The sequence below is a fragment of the Pinus tabuliformis genome, chromosome 1_1, assembly GCF_031772625.1.
Source record: "Pinus tabuliformis cultivar Carrire ecotype Pingquan chromosome 1_1, CPIR1, whole genome shotgun sequence".
NCBI classification, from domain to species: Eukaryota; Viridiplantae; Streptophyta; class Pinopsida; order Pinales; family Pinaceae; genus Pinus; species Pinus tabuliformis.
In genome coordinates this window covers 664,845,561-664,866,918 of record NC_142297.1, presented here as the reverse complement: position 1 = coordinate 664,866,918, position 21,358 = coordinate 664,845,561, and the positions used below count along the sequence as shown (strand labels likewise).

Sequence of the window (21,358 nt, the reverse complement as noted above, 5' to 3'; positions counted from 1 at the left end):
GTTGTCATGGAATCATTAATAAGTAGAAAAGGGTTCCGCTCTTGTTGTTAAGTTGTATCACTAATACACATCATCGGCTGAATGTTGCAGTGAACCTGTCAGAGGCTGAAACATTCAGATCAAGGACACAGCTTGTTTTCACTGATGAATATGTATAAGGAAATGTTGAGATTAGTTACTGTTGGACATGTATTACTATTATCTCTGGAATAAAACTAAGAAGCCTTGTTAACAAAACAATGCTTGTATGGACCATATTGGTATATTGAGTAATGATGGGGTCATCCTGGAAGTATGAAGATCTGTAGCTATCAAGGATAGTATCTTGTGCAGTAAAGATACAATATCAGTGGCACTGTCTATGAATGACATCCCTGTACATGCAGCACAACATCATTTATGCTCTATTTTTAGCCCACCATTTTGTATGATATCGCTACAAGTCTAGTAGCGGTGGTGATATGTTGTAGGCCCTATATGTTGATGCCTGTGTTACAAGATTGTTCACAATCAAGCTGTAAACTAGTCAAATGCATCTTTTGAAGCTTTTATTCTTGAAGATCGGCTAGGAAAAGAATGGCCTTTGTTGAAATCATCTCAAGAAATATGTCTTCTCCTGATTAAAGAAGAACCTTGTCGATTCTTCAGAAAGTTCCTCTTTGGTCTGGAGATTCCTTGAAGCACATACGAGAAGCTGAGGAAATTAAACATAGCAAGGCTCTATTATAAAATCTTTGGATTAATAGCAAGTTGAAGACAAACCTATGAATACAATTTGACAATGAGGGAGCTATGATTCAACGATTGATGACATTTTTCCTACAGATGACAACCCTCTCATTTATCAAAGTAAGAGGGATATTTTTCTTGAGGGGTCAAGATGAAGGGCTCTAAGATTAAAAGGTTTGATAAGATGGAGATGCTATTAATTTGGAAATAGTCATCTTATGAGGTCTAATTAAATTGTTTAAATGAAGTGTACTCTTCCAAGACAAGATGTTGTTATTTTGAATAGAACAAAAATAGTTTGCAAGGCTCCCATGACAAAAGGGACGTGCCTCTGTATACTAATAGAAATGGTAAATGTCTTGAACATATTCAACTACAGCAAGTTGATTTTCATTATCTGCTTCTTCAATGTTGGGTAAGTCCCCTTCCTCTTCCATGACATCCTGCTCAATGGCTCCAGATGCAAGTTGTTTAATAGAAACCACTGGATGGAAATTGGAGCTATGGATTAGATAAACCCTTCACTTGCTTTTGCAAAAGAATAGAGTAAAACTCTGTGAATAAAAAGCACCATCTACACATGCTAAAATAAGAGTAGTGGACCAAATGCTCCTAACCTCACTTCTGGCAGTCAATGTTGATGTAAAAGCTCATGGAAGCCTTGTTTTCCTTTTTGATGCATCAGCCATTGGCATCCTTCTTGAGACACCTTTAGCTACAGGTGGGCAGAACCTAGAATTAGATGCATTTGAAGTAGCTTTGCCTGAGATGTCAACATTTGAAGGCCTTGGTGGTCTCCCTGAAGCTGAAGTACATTTGCTAGAGAGGTCAGTAGTAGAAGGCCTCCCTGGAGCTGAAGCGTGTTTACCTGAGAGGCCAGTAGTAAAAGACCTCCCTGAAGCTGAAATGTTTTTACCAAAGAGACAGTAGTAGAAGGCCTGCATTGTATCCTTGAACTCGATGGATCATTACTTGAGACCTGAACAGTCGAAACCCTAGGCAGTTTGCCTGAAACTGATTCATGTGTATGTAAGGGTCCAACATTGGAAATCCCAGGTGCTTTTCCTAAACCTGCTACATGCTTGGATTTTGAAACCAAAGTTGATCTAATGCTTCCCTTTTCATCTTTGTTCCTCTGTGGCCCCAGTAGCTGAATGGCAGCAAAACAAAACCAACGAAAGTAAAACAAATACATGTAAACCATCCCAACCAAACAGGCAAGCAAAGATCCCTGTTATTAACCTCAATATATCCACACGCAGTTACCGATTTGAAACAGAGGCCAACGTATAAAGCCTAGTGGTAGTGAACTCATATCATTCACCTCATGCTACATACTAACATCTGGGGATTGATATATGATAAATAAATTAGGCAGTTGTTTAATCAGGCACAATTTATACAACCATGGATGATGTACATACCATGGACGATGACTTTGTTGTAGCACTCGTATTCTTGACATCAACACCAAACCTCCTACACACCCAATTATAAGTGTTAACTATAATTGGTAAAAACCCAAAATATCTGCAAAAGACCAGAGCATCATATTGGGAAGTTGAATCTACCTTGGCATTTGCTTATCAGCAAGCTGATTCTACTTCCTAGATTTCCTGTGGACATATAATTACACACCCAAAGCATCACATACAACATTTTTCTTCATCAGCCCCCACCAGAAGAGGGTTTAAAATGCCTGAATAAGCATATGGCTAGAGAAAAATGCTTGACCAGAGAGGCTAAGCTCACAATCAAAACTTCTTTATAAAACTGAAGTTTCCACTATGTCCTAATAAAACATGAGTACTACATAAGGGTTTTGAAAATTAAAAAAAAAAAAATACATATGTTCTAGGAATGAAAAAGCTTACTCTAACTAATCTCATCACCCCAATTGGGTTTTGAAGCATGGCACCCTAGGTTTCCAATGTCTGATAAAACCCTTCTAGGCCTCGTTTCGGCCCGCGTCACCACTACATCACAGAGCATGCATATAACCTCTATCAAATCGATCTCTGTTTTACACTAGTCATATAGAGCCATTGATATTCATATAAACACTAATAAAGATGTACTACATATTTGCTGATATTAGGTTTTGGTATGGGGTTTGGATAGCAGAATACTGTAAAATACCTTTGCTAGCCATGGGCCTGTTGGGCTTCGCCACCCTATTTTCGATTCCAATTTTGGTTTGCTGAAAATAAAAACACAAAGCATTCAGTAACTATTGAACAATCAAACCCCTCCAAAACTAATAAGGAAGCCATAACTGAGCGTGATCCTGACCTTAAACATAAATTCAAGAATTCTAAAATCTTACCAACCATCTTGGAGATTCTGGGATAATGGAGAGACCAATAAGCAACAGAAAACTGGGAACTAGCTCTACATCACCTGCCATTGACAACCTGCCTCGCTCAACAATGCATATTTTTTTCGCCTAGTTGTGTTCCCGGGAGATCATAGGTATATTCTGTATGAAATTTTGTGAAAAGTGGCCACCAAGTGGCCTTATTTTCCTTTTTGGAGGTGATATGTCATGCTATAATCACTTTTCTATGTATTTTCCTTTTCCAAACCATGAAATAGAAACGTATGCATTCTTTCTTTGGAAAAATAAAATCAATTAAAATTTGCATACCATTCACCCTATCAAATTCTTGTCAATCCAAAAGTTGCAAAAAATCAGATACCATTCACCTTAAAATAGCCCTTGGATCATACACACACATTGCAAGGCCCATCAAACACATATATATCAATGTAGGAAAAAATAAGAAAGCAAAGTGCCATCACCCAAACAATCTACCAAAAGCACATATCTCAATAAAGTTGCAAATAATTTAAAAACAAACTACCATCACGTGTCTAAAAGCCTTTATAGATAGTAATTAATGTTATTGTCGTTTAGTGAAAGCACCGAAAGGAAATGCCCAAAATATGATTGTGGACTCAATTAACAATAATAATTAAGTGCAATTTAATTGTTGTAGACCCCATGCATATGGCCAAAACATAAATACTTCCAAAAAGACTTTGATGGCACATTTGAACTACAAACTCTGATTTATATGTCCAATTTAAAAAATAGGAAAGCCAACTACCACATAAACATTCCAAATAAAATGCACTTCATGTGCTAGACGTTGCTCTGGTGTAAATATGTTGACTTGAATGAGCAAAAACCATCATGACTGAAGCTCGTGCCATTAGATCCTTGATATCCTTTGTAGCAAGTGAACCATTAATCTAAAAATTCAAGGAAAATGTTAACATTAGTGAGAAGAACCACATACTCATCCACAAAACATACTCATGATTAAATGAACCAACTTTAGAGGGACCAAATTAACATTTGAATGAAACACAACTACAAAAGGATGAATGGCTAGTGAAAGAAACTTACACAAAAAAATTAGGTAGCAAAAAAAGGTTGAGTTATCTCAAACATTCACCATTTGAGCTATTCACTAGACCTAAAACCAAAAAGTACAAAATTAACATCAAATTCATACGAACAAATCAACAAAAATACAACCAATAATTATTTATAAATGATCCAACATATGGAAATACATAAGGAGAGAGAAAGTAGAATGTTTTGAAAATCTACCTTGTTCAATTTTTTCACAAAATCTTAAAAAAAACACTTTGTAATCACATTCTTCTAATTTGTATGTATCATTCCTAGCATTGTATGATAAGTTTGTGATTGCTATAACATATTCAAGTTGTACAAAAGCATGATCTGTCAAATAATACTTATACATGTGTTGCCCCTTTATTCTACTATACCAACATAATTGAAGCTCAATGCCTTCTAATCTATCCAAAAGGTCAATGTCATTATGGTAAACAAACACCCTATTACCATCTTTCTTCCTTATTCTTTGAACCCTTCCAATGTACCATGTTCCATAAGAAACACCTTGTTTTTTACTTCGAGAAACACCTTTTCTTACAGTACGTTCAATGGGGGGAATTGAGTTGCTTTCAAACAAAACCCCACAATCTGATCCAATTCCAAAGCCAATTGAAACACCCTTTTGTGGAGCCTTCCCATCTCGCCTAAAGTAGACCCCATTTCTCACTTTTGTCAACCTATCTTTGGATAATGTCGGATTTCCATTCAACTGACTAACCAAACATGCTTTAAACATATCCTTACCATCAAGATCCACCACTGGCTTTATCATTTTGCTTCCATTTTCATCAATGGAATCTAAAATTTCATCCAACTTGTGTCTCCACTCACTTTCCATTATTTGCAATTCACTTTCATTGTGTACCAATGATGATGAAGATTGGAATATAGAGTTGGAACAACTCAGTGGAGAAGCATCAACTACTTCATCCACAATTTGGAATGTTGGATAATTTTGATCCTTTGTCCATGGTTTAACCCACCAAGAAGATTGAGTGTAATTTTCTGGTTGCATTCCAAGAGTTGATAAAATGTCTTGTGCATCCTTCAATCCAATCTTAAGGGCTTCTACAATTTTAGCGTCTGTGGATATTGAATCATATTGCAACAATATATCAATGTTTTGTATTGTTTCTTGGTGCAATCTATTCCAAATGCTTTCTTTCTTCTTATGAGATTTATTAAAATGAAGCCCTTGGGGATTTGATTCTTCTTCAACAACTCTATTAAGGGTTCCAACAACATGAAGCAAGTCAGTGAAATCATAGGCCCTCTCCACTCCAACCATCCCACCAACTTTACTAAAGAAGTTCTCACATACATCTAACCTAGTCAAGTGCAAAACACATGAAAAGTTAGAGTAATGATCTTGAAACAATCTCATCAACAAAACTGCAAAATGGCAAGAAATTTTCACATCTTGATATTCTTCTCTGCTGATGAAATTTATGTTAACATTAATATGAGATTGTTTTTGTACCCAACATAACCATAATGTGAAGAAATGATGAACTCGTGAAGAATTTCACACCCTTTCCAAAAGGCTCAAACTATGAGACATAAAGATGTCAATGTAGTCAGCAACAATCATTAGATAAGTCTTTGTAGTTAGTTTCCTATCTAACTTTCCACTTGGTGTAATTCTAAACTCTTTCAAACACCTCTGAACATGCCTTGAAGCAATGCGTTATGCGAATCCCCAATTTTGTCGATCCATCCTCTCTATATCTTCACCCTTAACCTTGTGATAACCCACTTTAAAAGTGTGATAAACCATTCTGACATGACCAAAACTTATGTAATCATTTCCTAAAACCAATTCTCGTCTACCGTTAAACAAAGGATTCACTATATTTTTTCCGTTGTGGATGTAATATTAGTCATGCAATCCTGTTACATTGCAGCCATTGTACAACCCGGTTAGCCTCCACCCTTCCCAAGGAATTTGATATCGAAGGCCTGATGTTGAAGAATAATACTTCAACATAAGTTGTCTTCTTCTGCTATCCCCATCTGAGGAATGACCAACAATAGGTCCCAAATTATTTTCCACGTGCTTCTTCGACATAGATTCTACTTTTTCGCATTGTTGATAAACAAAATTTGCATTGAACCTATTGCATGTTGGATGAACAACCACAACCAAACGAGGAAGCTTGCAATGGCTCAAAGACACATTTGTTCTATGGACAAACTCCATTGTTTTTTCCTCCAATTTTCAAGCTAGCTACACTCTTCAAACTCTCATCTTTACTTCTCAAGCTTCCCAATTTCTCTTTGCATCTCCCCATTGATGTCCTTCTTCACAACAATCTTCATTTTTTAACGGGTTGTCTTCCAAAGGCTAACTATCACAATGGTTTGTTTCAATTTCCAAGAACATTTTCCCAACTTTGAATAAAAGAAAAAAATGGCATGCTCATTACAAATAAAAATAAAAAGGTGATAAATTAATACAAATAATCTATAGATCAAAATAGTTGGGGTAAGTATAGAATTGGTTGATTTTGGAGTTGGAGGTGATAGCAACAACAACGTTTTTTGTCCAATTCAAAGCATGAAATTGTATTTGAGTCTTCTTAATAAGTTTTTGAATTCAAAGTATGAATTTGTAATTGAGCCTTTTTAATAAGTTTAAGTTATGACCGATCTAGGTAACTATAAAATTATTGATTTTTTTTTTTTTATAAGAGCTAGGATGTTAAATTCTAATCAGAATTTAGTGACATATTGAAGTGGTTTTTATTTATTTAGTATTTTTTTTTTTATCTAAGTCCAATAAATCATTATATTTGAAGAAAAGAACAATAATTGGGTAGTGCTGATAAATGTGAAATGAATGGTCCATATTTTTCAATAGAAAAAAGTTAATGATACTAAATTCTAACAAAGCAAACATTAATGATAGAAATAATTCACACACTCATATAATTCCCTATGGCAAATATTTATCAAAAATACTAATATCTATTTATCTATTTCACATTTCAAAATTGATTTATATTATATACTTATCTACCTACCAAATCTGCAAAGATTTAAAACAATCCAAGTTTATGAAACTTGAATTTTCTGTCTTCTAAAGTTGTAACTCTAGTTTCAAATAAGTAAAGCACCTTCACATGAAAGAAACTAGATAACCACGGAGTACATGATGCTAAAAATAAAAACCCCATATATGTCAACAAGCCAAAGAAGAATAAGGAAATAAAAACTAAAACCAAGTATGTTGGTCCTATAAAAAACTAGCTAGAAAATAAACTACAAGCCCCTTTATTTGAGAGAAAATGCAAAAAATCAAACAAGGCAAAGCTGAAAATGACCAAAATGATAAATTACCAGTGATGTGAAATAAACGAAAGTAACAACAATTGTAATCATGGATACAATAGGATATATAACATATGAATTGAAATAATATTAAGAGAGAATCAAGAGTTACTAATACCAAACCAGGAATCTTAAAATTAAGAGTGAATCAAGAGTTAATGACACCAAACAAGGAATCTTGCAATGGTTGAAAACAAGATACAAGTCTGATGATGATAGATGTATCCCCACAACACCACACTCATGCTTTAATGTTCAAAATCTCCTTTGGCTCTGTCACTACTTGCCACACCATACCTTTTACATTATTTTACCAAAACTTTATATCCCCCTAACATTGCATTTGTTACTATTCATGATCCAAAATGCATCCTAAAACCTCTAAGTCTTCATATATCTTAACTATCGGAAACACTATCGGAAGGGAAAACAATGAAATAATGGTAGAAAACAGATCTAAGCGAAGGCGGAAGTAACGCTGCACAGGAGTCGTCGGATCAGATCGATCAACAGTCCAGATCAAATCAAGATATCGCAATCAGGAGAAGTCAGCGGAGTATATTGGAGGCATCCATATGGAAATCGCAATAGTGATCAGCGCGATTTAACGAGGACCATTGATTGAGCGCACAGATCAACGACCCAGATTAACTCGCAATATCGCATCGCTAAAACACAAGGGAGGACTTACCAAAGGCTCGAAGACCATGCGATATGTGATTGCAATATATCGCATCGCAGCGATACAAAGGAGCGAGGCTGACACAACATGCAACTTGCGATAAGCTAGACCCGACGGGGTTTATAGATGCGGCTTGATAAATTTTGAGTTCCAATAAAAAGGGATTTGTCGAGTTTTTCTATGTATTTACGCATTTTCGTTATAAAACTGAAATACAAAGGAAATGCGCCTGAAGTGATAAAACCAGACCCGAAAGGTTTATAAATGCAGCTTTATATTATTTGAGTTCCGTGGTAAGCGGGATTTCGGGCGGGCCTCAGGCAGTAAGTGGTATTGGACGGGCTCCGCCCGATCCCATACACTGGCTGACACGTGGCTTGGCGCAAGAGAGAGAAAACCGCCTTTTCAGGCAGGTAATCTCCGTGCACATAAGTCACCCGAAATGGATATTAACCGTTGGATCGGAGATCACGCAGATCAATGGTGGGCTTGCGATAGTGATCAAAGGTGGACCCGATAGGATTATAGGGCAGATTCGATATTATTTGAAGTCCGATAGAAAGCGTTTTGTCAGATTTTTCAGTGTTTTCTGTGTATTTCTTTGTGTAAACAGAGAAATGACTTTTTGGGATTTCACCCACGCCAGTGGTCCTTTCTGTTACGAACAGGTGGCCACCATACCTTAGGGAGTTTAGCAATGATTGTTAAACGCTCCAGAAGGAGAGGAAGGGACAGTGGCCGGAAGCCAGAGAGCCCAAAAGGGGAGACAAACAGACAAGCGCCGATAGGCTTAAAAGCCACTCAATGGCAGAAACAGAGGAAGCAGTTGTTGAGACAGAGAAAAAGCAAAAGACAGAGAGCAAGAGGGAGAGTCTGAGTATTCTTGTAGACTTGAGGATTTCAAGTAAATCCATGTTGTTTTGTCACTGTTGTGTTGAGACTTGGTTTGAGCTCACACTTGTAAATGCAGCTTTATATTATTTGAGTTCCGTGGCAAGCGGGATTTCGGGCGGGCCTCAGGCAGTAAGTGGTATTGGACGGGCTCCGCCCCATCCCATACACTAGCTGACACGTGGCTTGGCACAGGAGAGAGAAAACCGCCTTTTCAGGCAGGTAATCTCCGTGCACATAAGTCACCCGAAAAGGATATTAAACGTTGGATCGGAGATCACGCAGATCAATGGTGGGCTTGCGATAGTGATCAAAGGTGGACCCAATAGGATTATAGGGCGGATTCGATATTATTTGAAGTCCAATAGAAAGCGTTTTGTCAGATTTTTCAGTGTTTTCTGTGTATTTCTTTGTGTAAACAGAGAAATGACTTTTTGGGATTTCACCCACGCCAGTGGTCCTTTCTGTTACGAACAGGTGGCCACCATACCTTAGGGAGTTTAGCAATGATTGTTAAACGCTCCAGAAGGAGAGGAAGGGACAGTGGCCGGAAGCCAGAGAGCCCAAAAGGGGAGACAAACAGACAAGCGCCGATAGGCTTAAAAGCCACTCAATGGCAGAAACAGAGGAAGCAGTTGCTGAGACAGAGAAAAAGCAAAAGACAGAGAGCAAGAGGGAGAGTCTGAGTATTCTTGTAGACTTGAGGATTTCAAGTAAATCCATGTTGTTTTGTCACTGTTGTGTTGAGACTCGGTTCTGCTACGAACAGGTGGCCACCATACCTTAGGGAGTTTAGCAATGATTGTTAAACGCTCCAAAAGGAGAGGAAGGCACAGTGGCCAGAAGCCAGAGAGCCCAAAAGGGGAGACAAACAGACAAGCGCCGATAGGCTTAAAAGCCACTCAATGGCAGAAACAGAGGAAGCAGTTGCTGAGACAGAGAGAAAGCAAAAGACTGAGAGCAAGAGGGAGAGTCTGAGTATTCTTGTAGACTTGAGGATTTCAAGTAAATCCATGTTGTTTTGTCACTGTTGTGTTGAGACTCGGTTTGAGCTCACACTTGTAATAATCTGCTCTTGAAGACATAATATAGAGGTCAACACTGAAAGCTAGACCAGGAGACGTAGCCAAGAAGTCTAGTGAACTCCTTGATTATTTTGTTGTGTTAATGTGTGTGACTGTTATGTTTTCTAACTGCTCATTGTCTATATTATTCGCAATCTTTTCAAATTGTTGCACTAAGTAATATAGCATTCCTGCACATGAGTCTGTAATACCTTTATATTGATTTAAAATCTCATTTTCAAATCAATTCACTAAGCCTAATCAATCTCTAAATCAAATATACACTAAAATTCAAAGATAAATTCCCTTTAATACCTAACTAGCAAGATTTCTCTCACAACACCAACAACTTCTAAAATTGCTATGCATGTGCATAAAACATGATAAACTATTTTACAAAACTTGAAAATTTTAGATAACTCAAATTGATATTAAGGAACACATAAATGAAAGAAATCACTAATTCTCTACAAATATGTTAAAAAAAAACAAACAAACCACTATATATAAAACATTTAACAAAGCCACAATATTATATATATATATATATATAGATATATAGATATATAGATATTACAAAACTAAAACATTTAACAAAACCATATATATATATATATAAAACCTAACCCACCACATTCTCAATTTACACTTCTATCTCTAAATAAAATCACAAGTGCTTGCATAAAAGAAAACTATAAATTTCTTCAAATAAGTCCTTTGTCTATGTTTTTTCAACTCAAGCTTCCCAAATAATCTAAATAAATTTAAAATATTATAAACTTTTTCTTCTTGTATTAAAACAAAAATTAAAAAAAAAACTTTAAAATTAAAATGAAAATAATTATGTACTTAAATTACACTTCCCAAATAATCAAATAAATTCTATAAAGCTTTTCTATTTACATTAAACCAAAACCATAAAAAACAAAAAAAACATAAAATTAGAATGAAAATCAATTATATGCTTCAATCATTCATACTATACATATTCGTTAAATTAGCACTGATATATATAAAAACAAAATATAAAATTTCCAAAATAAATATTTTATATAATAAATAATTTTGCACAACACTAATTTTTATATTTTCCACAACACTAATTTTTACGAGATAAAATTTTACTAATTTCTGCCACACTAATTTTTATGAGATAAAATTTTACTAACGTCTAGCACACTAATTTTTTATGAAATAAAATTTTACTTCATTTTATAATCAAACCTCATTTAAATTTTTTAAATATTGATATGACTTAATTTACTTCTCTCTTCCATAAATTAATAAAAAAAACAGAACTACAATATTAACCCTAAACTAGACGCTCCGAGTGATAAATACCTTCTCATCACATTGAAGCAACATAACATTAATCCTAGCATTAGCCTTGTACTAAAGCCACTTTTGGAACCTGTATCAATAACAATAAAAATAAACAGAAAACAATTAACTAAGCCTCATTTCGTATCATCAAATGGGGGAGCTGAATGACCTTTTTAAAACATGGCTTTCAGGAATTGCTGTCTCAGTAAACGCCGATGCCGTCTCGGACGGCACCGATTCCGACTCACTCATGCCGGTGGCGACCAATATACCTTTTTGAAAACATCTCTTTCAGGATTTGCCGCCTCAGCCAATTCCAGTATTCTCTCCATATTCTCACATTCAGATGTGAACATCATTTGTAATGATATCAATGTTTCAAGACCTGGCAGCTCTTCGACTGCACAACACCCTCTCATATCCAGAAATAAAAGCTTTGCAAGGCCACGAAGCCCCCTTAATTTCTTTAATGCACCACAACCCTTCAAATTCAATGATGTTAGCGTTGTCGGCAATCCTCCAACCTCCACTAACTCATGAGAAGATTGGAGATCGAGCTCTTCAAGGACCGGGCAAACACCTTCACCAAATGATATTTCAGTTATTCTGGTCTTCAACAAATGTAACTGTTTGAGTCTAGGCATGCACTTGTCAATACAAGAGTCCAACAATCTGCGACCTCCTTGAACCTTTTCCACACTGGCAAATGTCACTTCACGAATCGGAGCATCTACTGACAAGAGTGTCAACTGTTTTAACTCGCCAACCGCGTCGGGCAAATCTTTCAATTTCCACGAGCACAGTGTCAATTTCTTCAATTTCATTAGCTGACTCAGTGAATGCGGGAAGGTTTCCAACGAAGGGCTCTCTATATCCAGAATTTCCAAATTGGTAAGATCTCCAATGTCATTTGGCAATTCTTTTAAATTTGTGCCATTCAAAAGTAGTTCTTCCAGGAACTGCTGACGTGTGACTTGGGGAGGCAATATTTCGAGTTCGTCACAACCAGAAAAGTCTAGCCTTTCAAGGGTGCTGATATTCCGGAGTGTCTGACCAGTGAGGATCAAGTTGCTGCAGTTTCCCAAATCGAGATGTTTGAGTCGAATCAAGTTCATGGAGTCAGGCAGCATTTTCAACTTATCACAAGAACGCAGTATAACCTTTTGGAGATTTGTTAAATCCCCACAGGATTGCGGCAGCCTTCGCAAATTCCGGCACCATGACAAATCAATATATTGGACCTGTTTCAAATTTCCAATGGAAGCCGGCAGTGTTTGCAATTCCGTGCACCATGACAAGTCAATATGTTGGAGCATTGCTAACTTACCAAATGAGGGCGGCAGCGCTTGCAAATGTCGGCATTCAGACAAGTCAATATGTTGGAGGCTTGTGAAATTCGCCAAAGAGTCTGACAACGACTCCATTAGTGCCCGGAGTCTTAAGTGCTTCAACGAGCAGAGATGAAAGAACTCTTCAGGCAATGTTCCTCTAAAGTCGTGCAGTTCAATCCTTTGCAGGTACTTCAACTGCCCTATGGACTTTGGTAACTCGAAAAGGCCAATACTAATATTCAACTCCCTCAACTGAATAGGTGCCTGCATTACACGCTGAAAATGTTAAAATGAATATCTAGAAACTATACCGCCACCTGTTAGGGCCATACACTTTTAACTAAATTGAAAAAAATAAAAAAATAAACTTTACATGTACCTCATATTCAGTGTTCCACAAGGTTCCTAACGCCGGGGACGGATGGCCGTACCGACATACCGGCCTTACCAATTCCAACACTCTTAGATTCTTTATTGGAATCCACGAAGATAGGCAACTATTTATTTCAATCCCCGGACCATAACTTTGAATCCACGAAGGGAGGAAGAGAGATGCATATATCTCACAGCGAAGCCATAGAAGTTGGTTTCTGATCGCCTTGGATATCCTTTCCAAACAATCCACTGGAGCTCTCAGCAGCTGCAAACCGCTCATATCAACGATACAATCATTAAACTCCGAAGGACTTTGGGACGATTCGCCATATCCTTGTTGAATCATGGTAAGTCCGCGCACCTAAATTGTTACAGTGAAGTAGTTAGAAGACAAGATTGACATCTTTGCGAAGATCAGGAAATCGCAACCCTAAAGACACGATTCTGTAACCATAAATTTCAGAAGACAACATGATGTCTAGAGCTTTGAACACCTACCATGGATGGAGTCGGCACATTACGAAAGAGGCTGTCAGTTGGGCGCCAAAGACGACGTGGGCATCCAGGAAGCTCCGCCAATTCTCTACCCAGGTCACGGAGATGATCGTGCATTCTTAAACAGTTTTTTTCATCGAACGTGACAAGACACTTGCTCTCAAGAGTCCTAAGACCCAGCGATCCATTCCAGCCAGATCCATCCCATACGTTTATGGCTGTATCCCTCCTTATTCCTATGAAGAAACAGGCAATATCTAAGAACATTTCCTTTTCCTCTTTCTCAAGACTGTCATAGCTAATCTTAAGGCTACTCTGTATTTCCTTGGGAAGCACTCGGGATAGTTTGCGCAATTGATCAACCCAATACTCGCGGCTTTCCAAATACAATAGCGCCCCAATCACTTTGAGGGACAATGGCAACCCCTGACACGCTTCTAAAAACTTTCCAACCAAATCTTTATACTCCACAGTAGGATAAGGATGGTTGAAGGCATAGGAGCAAAAAAGCTGTTCGGAATATTGAAGATCAAGTCCCGTCATCATGTAAATGGATGAGTCTTCTATCCTTGCAGATTTTGTAAGAACCTCCCGATTGCGAGAAGTAAGCAAAATTAAACTATGTGAAGGAAGGACATCCTTTAAGGGTGAAAATAATGCACCCAGCTGCTCAGCATCATCCACGTCATCTAAGACTACGAGAGATTGAGTACAGGAGAGACGATCTTTTAACATTGCTATACCTTCATCAACATTACGCATTACCTGATCCCCTCCGGTCAAGTCTTTATAAAGTTCACTCTGCAAGGATGGTAAACTGCACCTAGCTGCAGCATCTCTAACGTCATGTAAAAAACAGGACTGCTGGTAATCTGATCTCTTCGTGTTGAAGAAAAATTTTGCCAGAGTAGTTTTCCCCAACCCACCAATTCCCACAATCCCCACAATATTGGGTCCCCTTCTGTTGTGCTGTTGCTCCCATGGCACCGTTCTTTCAAGCTGTTGCAGCTTTTCCTCCAATCCGGTTGGATATGTGGCAACAGGCAATGGTGCTTTTCCAACCTTTTTCTGCACTTGTCGCACTACTTCGTCCACGAGAACGCCTTCGTCACTGGTCATTAGCAAAAGAACAAGCACCGCATGAATATTTGAAGATTTGTTTATCAGCGCAGTTAAACTAATACATAAAATGACAGACAAAGTACTAACCCATTATAGGCCTCCAGCTCGAAGCCGCTAATATGTGAAACGTCAGACAGTGATTTTTTCCAACCTGCAAGTCTTTCCTTACTGTATCTTCCTTTCTCTTCATGATTAAGAAAGGCTTCTGCATATCCTCTTTCCTTGTCCGTCCATCGCAGGTCGGAAGGCTTAACTTTATAGAATACCGGAATAACGGTGGCAACACCAGACTCCATCGACTCCAGCATTAGAACGAGCTCGTCAAGACACCAGCTTGATTGCGCATATCCCGAGGAAAAAATAGCCACGTGTACGGAGGCGGTTGCTATAGCTCCTTTTATTTGAGAATCTATTTCTTCTCCGCGCTGTAACTCCGGCTGGTCAAAAAAGACTCTGAATCCATCCCGAAGAAGCCTGCGGTAGAGATGGCTTGCAAAGGTTTTTTTCACATCGCTGCCGCGATGGTTTATAAAAATTTGATAACAGTAATTGCCATGAGAAGATGCAGAACTGGAAGCGGAGGCGGAAGCGAGTGGTTGAGCCATTTTGATGAATTCAGGGATACACAGAGAACCACGAGGAGGGTAACGATGAGGAAGGAAATATAGTTGCTCTGGTTGATACAACAACAGGGCACCTCCCAGTTTAGCCGTAAAGATATTGCCCCTGCGAGTCGACCCTGTTTGAAAACGCGCCGAAAGCAGCAACTTAGTCGGTAAGGCCGTGAAAGGCGGGCAGGAAACTTCCGCAACTTGATGCATCTCCGGCCCCACCTTGGTCGGCCACTTCCGAAAGAGTCGTTTGAGTGCGTGACAGGTGCGGCTCATTTACAGGAGGATCTGCAATTTAATGGATGCATCATGATCGTGGAAAATAGTACTTTGCTTTTTCGATGTAACAGAGTCGACGAGCGCGGAATCCTCGTGACCGTATACGCGTTTAAATGAACAGTCATTTTCCAGGGTTTGTGAAGAGACAAGTTGCATTCAATTATTCTTTTCTGTGGGCACCGCATTGCTTTATCCGTATCATGTTAGTCAAAAAAAAGTAGAACACGCTTCGTTGTCCAAAGTAAACCCCTTTTACACCACATATCAGTTAAATTTATTTTAAAGTTTAATACGAGAATAAATCAAAATAATTTGAAAGAGTTGAATTAACTATTTGCACTTTGCTAGAGGGTTCAAACAGTTTTAAAATTGCCGTTTAAAACCAGGCGTAGGAAGGGAACGCCAAAGTGAATGCCGATGTCTTTTTAAAAATAAGAAAATTATGTTTATTCATAAGTAATACGGAATTTATTTAATAGAGTACATGAATAATGTGTCTAATCCATTTAATAGAGGTCGCCAATAATATGTTTAATAATTTTCTAAATGGTTAAATATGGTCGCAATTGAATGTATAATAAAGTATAAACTACGTTTTTATTTGTAATTGATATTAATTAAAGGTTAAATATCAATGATAGTCATGTGTAAGTTGTTTTTATTTGAAAATATGGTGTGGTTCTTCAAATGGATATATGACCATAAAGAAGATTACACATGTTGATCATTTTATGAAAAACAATTTTTCAAGAAAATAATGATTCGTGCATTATTATTAGATTACTTCACAATATATGATTAATTTCAAAAAATTGAGTGGCATTTACCAAGTTTTCGTTTAATTTTTCTACATTCTAGTAATTCAAGGAGATGGAACAATGAATAAATAGGTAGTGATGATACTTTGTGATGAACATAATTGAATACTTGTGTTTACGATATATGTGATGTATATGTTTCTTCCATATGGGTCTACCATGTGAATTCCATGTCACCTCATAGACCACATTATAGATATATGTGATGTCTATGTTTCTTCCATATGGGTCTACCATGTGAATTCCATGTCACCTCATAGTCCACATTATAGACGAGTGTGGGCTAGAAGGAACTTATCTACTTCAATTTTCATTAGTTTAGGAAAATGAATTGTTTCCTCTCTATGTACAATTGATAGATTTGAAATATAAAATGCCGACCCTTGATCATCTTTCACATCAATATTTTTCCTGATACTATCACTACAAAATTATTGCTTGCTTACGTGGGAAATTACTATGCTATTTAGCCTATAACATATGCAAGAAAATAAAACTTGGGCAAAGTCAAGTTTAAACTTGTTATAATATGGCATGAGATGATACATCAAGAGGGTGTGAATACATGCTAGAAAATGCATGAAATAACCAAAAACATAAGAAACAAGACATATTTGTATGAAATGTGAAAGAGTAAAGAGGGCATTGATCACACAAAGCAAGACTATGTTAAAAAATGCACGAATTTTACCATTTGTGATGGACAACAAAGTACTTTTTCATGTGCACCCTTCTACAAGGACTTGTGCCAACATATTAGGATGAATTACTAATGGATGTTCCTCCTTTCTTCTATTATCTTTGATATTTTAATTATTAAAATTTCTCTGGCCTACATAATTACATACCCAAAATAATTTACTTCATTATAACAAGGTTTTTGTTAGGGAAATTTTCAAGGATGGAAATTTATATAAATTTTAGAAACTTTAGTGAATCTTACTAATCCCTAATATGTAAAGCATACAAAAAAATTAATGCATGTCCCTTTCTTTCGGCCTTTTCCCTATTTTATGAAGAAACAAGTTACATTCAATTTTTCATAGTTGCAAGCAACACACTACTTCACTCATACATCCATATTCATATTAGTAAAAAAAAAAAAAAAAACTCATCATTATCAAAATAAACTCCTTTTTACACCTCACTAAGTTTAAACTTATTTTTAAGTTCAATTAAAAACACATCAAAATCATTTAAAATCTCTAAATTAACTATTTTTCAAAGGTTTCAAACCATTTTAGAATTGTCATTTAAGATTAACTCACAAAAAAAATAATGAGATGATTTTGCTCTCCCTTCCTTGAAAAATGTATATATATATATATATATATATATATATATATATATATATATATATATATATATATATTAAATTTAATAATTTTTCTTATTTCAAGATGATTTTAAAAAATTACAATTTAATTGTTTTATGTTATCACATTTTTTTTTGTTGAAATTTGAGGATACAATTTTATTGAACTCTTAAATTTTTTTGTTATATAAATTATATTTTTCAATGTCTAAATAGATTCAAGTTTTAAAAATTCTCTTGCACATTTATATCAAATGTTGAGCAAAATATATATATATATATATGTGTGTGTGTGTGTGTGTTTAACATATATATATATATATATATATATATATATAGATATAGATATATATATATATATATGTATGTATGTGTGTGTGTTAAATTATTAAACTAAGTTTCTAATAATATGTTTTATTAGTTTTTATTTTACTAATATTGATTTTCCTTTTTAAATAAAATATGATAAAAGATGTGTTAAAATTGGAAACTAGGGCCAATTTCCACTTTGGGACAGCTCATTTGATGGAGATGATGCTTGCATTAAATTCCTACTTTCGAGAGGTCCAAAATTGATATTAAGATTATCTAATTTGGACAAGGAGAAGTGTGATTTTGAATTTATTCCCTCACGTGTGAATATTGTTCAGGCCGACCTCATCATCATGTAGGCTCAGGAAGCCCAATAGACGTGTCTCTTCACCCTCATCGAATAGTATAAATACAAGTGACCTCTCACCTCATTTGGAATCATCATCACTCACATATTCTCTCTCTCTCTCGCTCTCTCACACATGTGGCACAAGGACATATTTCTAGACAAAACTGCAGGGCCGAAAATTTCAAGAGTTGAGAAAGGGTTGTTTGACCAATTTTGATTGCGATTTTTAGAGAATTTTTTTTTTTACTAGGCCACATTGACTAGCATAAAAATCAAGATTTTTTGGGTTGTTCGGCCTATATTGACCGCAGGGTTGACTTTAGTTTGACCAAGTTTGACCACAGATTTTGTGATTGTTTTGGGCTAACTTTGACCATTGTTGGATTCCGAGTTTGAATACCTTTGACCGAGCTTCAAAGGAGAAGTTTGACTATTTCGTTGACCATCTTTGACTTTCTGGTTAGTGCTGAAGTTAACTGCAAAAATTGACAAGGTAGTTTTGACTTTGAATTTAGAAAGTCAATTTGACTTGTGTACTCTCTCTCTCTCTCTGTTGAACATTTGATATAATAATAAGAAGAATTTATCAAAAAGTTTTCCCTGACATCGGCCAAATCTGGTGTCCTCTTATCTTGGCTTGTCTTCTACATTTTTGTTTCATGTTCTATCTACTTTTACTGGCAACGTCATTAATGGTTAATGTGATTGCTATTGGAAATATAAATTGGAAATTGTCATTGGGTTGCTAAAGGAACATTGAAGTAATTGTGCTAAGCATAGAACATAGCATTATTAACTAAAATTAACATGGTATCAAAGCCCAGGTAAAGACAAAGCCCAAGCAAGAGAGAGAAAAGCAATCACTAAGAGAGAGTTGTTATACAAGAATATTGGTCTTGCTTCAATGGCAACTACATCTTACTTCAAATCTGAGGATAAGCTCAAGGAAAAATTTGACTATCATGCATGGAAGATGGTCACTTTGGACTTGACTTTGGAAGAGCATGATGCTATGGACTATGTGCAAGGATGGAGCCTCCTTCCAATGCACCTATTGCTGCAAAGACAAAGTACAAGAAAGGTGAGGTCAAAGCTAAAAGAATTATCATTGACTCCATTCAAAAGCATTTGGTTGCCTATATTTCTGATTTGGGAAGATCTAAGGAGATATATGATAAGCTTATTGGGATGTTCAAAGTAAAAAATGCAAATCACTCCTCTTTCTCAAGAACAAGTTGAAGGACATCAAGATGGATAAAGGGGAGTCAATCTAATCCTAATTCATGAGGAATACAAAAAATCAAGAATTACCTTCTATCTATTGGTGAAGTCGTTGTTGACAATGTGCTCACTCTCATCACTCTTGGAGGTCTTACAAGATAATGGGATGTGTTTAACACCACCAATCTCAACAATGATAGGATTCCTAGTTTCGATTAATTATTGGCTAGATGCACTCAAGAAGAGACAAGAATGATGGAGAGATATAAGCCTTCAAATGGAAATGAACCTACTGCTTTCTCCGCTCATGCAAAGAGGAAGAACAATGATGGTCCAAAGAGACAAGGTCAAGGATTCAAGCAAGGATTTAAAGAAGGAAGAAAATGAAGGCGCTGCAATTACAACAGGTTTGGTCACTATGCTAAAGAATGTCCTCACAAGAAGGATACTCCATGGGATGATGACAACAACAACAACCACGACAATTTCAAAGGCAACAACAATCAAAGGAACAACATGTTCAACAATAAAGGAAAGAGGAATGCTCTCGATGCTCGAGATGGAAGTGGTCAACCTCCCAAAAGGACGGGAAATTCCAGGTATCAGGAAAGTAATGATGTAGGAAAACAATTTTTTTATCTTATTTCCGCTCTATCTACTCCCTTTCCTCTGGATAATTTGGATCATTGGTTGATTATTAGTGGAGCCTCAAGGCACTTCAATGTGTACAAGGAGGACCTCTCAAATTTGATTGAAAAGAAGACTAATTTGGAGATCATACTTGGAGACAATGCCACCTACCCCATGAAGGGGATAGGGAAGGTCACTCTTCACTTGAATCAAGGTCAAACCATTCATCTACAAGAAGTATTGTATGTGCCTGATTTGAAGAAGAACCTGGCGTCTATTTCTGCGATTGAAGATAAAGGCTTCAAGGTAGCATTCATTGACGGAAAGGTATGTATTTGGCAAAGGAACCCTAAAGATGCATTCACTCTTGGATTTAGGGTCGAAGGTCTCTATCAAGTTGGAGGAAGTCCTTTGGGAGCTATGACTTTGATACTTATCTTCAATCTAAATTATGGCACCGAAGATTTGCTCATGTTCATTACAAAGCCTTACCTAGGGTAAGGAAGATGTTCATAGGTATGCCCGAATTCAACATGAATCATGAAGGGGTTTGTCAGGGTTGTGCATTTGGGAAACTTACAAGGGGACCCTTCCCTTCAAGTGAAAGTCAAACAACTAACATTCTTCAATCGGTCCATTCTGATCTAGCCGGTATGTTGCTCGTAACATCATTAGGAGGATACTTATACTATGCAATATTTGTGGATGACTTATCTCACAAAACATGGATCTATTTCTTAAAGAAGAAAGACGAAGTGTTCAAATGGTTATGTTCTTTCAAAGCCTTGGTGGAAAATCAAACAGGGAAGAAGATCAAAATATTGAGGACCGACAATGGAACCGAATATGAATCAAATGAATTCAATGACTTTTGCATAGAGGTTGGAATTAAGAGGGAAACAATCGTTCCATACACTCTTAAGCAAGATGGAGTTGCTGAAAGAAAGAATCAAACAATCATGGAAGCCATATGTGCCATGCTTCATGACGAAGGCCTACTGAAGTTCTTATGGGGAGAAGTTGCCAACATTGTTGTGTATGTTCAAAATAG

At 36.6% G+C, this 21,358-nt stretch overlaps 1 protein-coding gene across 1 annotated transcript; it reads right to left on the bottom strand.

Moving 5' to 3' along the window:
* Positions 1-11,426: 11,426 nt before the first annotated feature.
* On the bottom strand, positions 11,427-15,451 carry LOC149215142 (disease resistance protein Roq1-like). Its single transcript, XM_089391042.1, has 4 exons — positions 14,860-15,451; positions 13,654-14,761; positions 13,160-13,516; positions 11,427-13,044 (listed from the first exon to the last, which is right to left on the bottom strand). The coding sequence occupies exons 1-4, from the start codon at positions 15,375-15,377 to the stop codon at positions 11,698-11,700; spliced, it is 3,330 nt and encodes a 1,109-aa protein (XP_089247168.1). The 5' UTR covers positions 15,378-15,451; the 3' UTR covers positions 11,427-11,697.
* Positions 15,452-21,358: the final 5,907 nt, after the last annotated feature.

What these genes read in the sequence shown, in the direction of transcription:
- LOC149215142 (XM_089391042.1), bottom strand. Translation starts at nt 15,377, where the DNA reads ATGGCTCAACCACTCGCTTCCGCCTCCGCTTCCAGTTCTGCATCTTCT. An exon ending in GAGCTGGAGGCCTATAATGG is followed by an intron (nt 14,762 to 14,859) that starts GTTAGTACTTTG and finishes GCTAATGACCAG; the next exon opens with TGACGAAGGCGTTCTCGTGG. An exon ending in ATGTGCCGACTCCATCCATG is followed by an intron (nt 13,517 to 13,653) that starts GTAGGTGTTCAA and finishes GTAACAATTTAG; the next exon opens with GTGCGCGGACTTACCATGAT.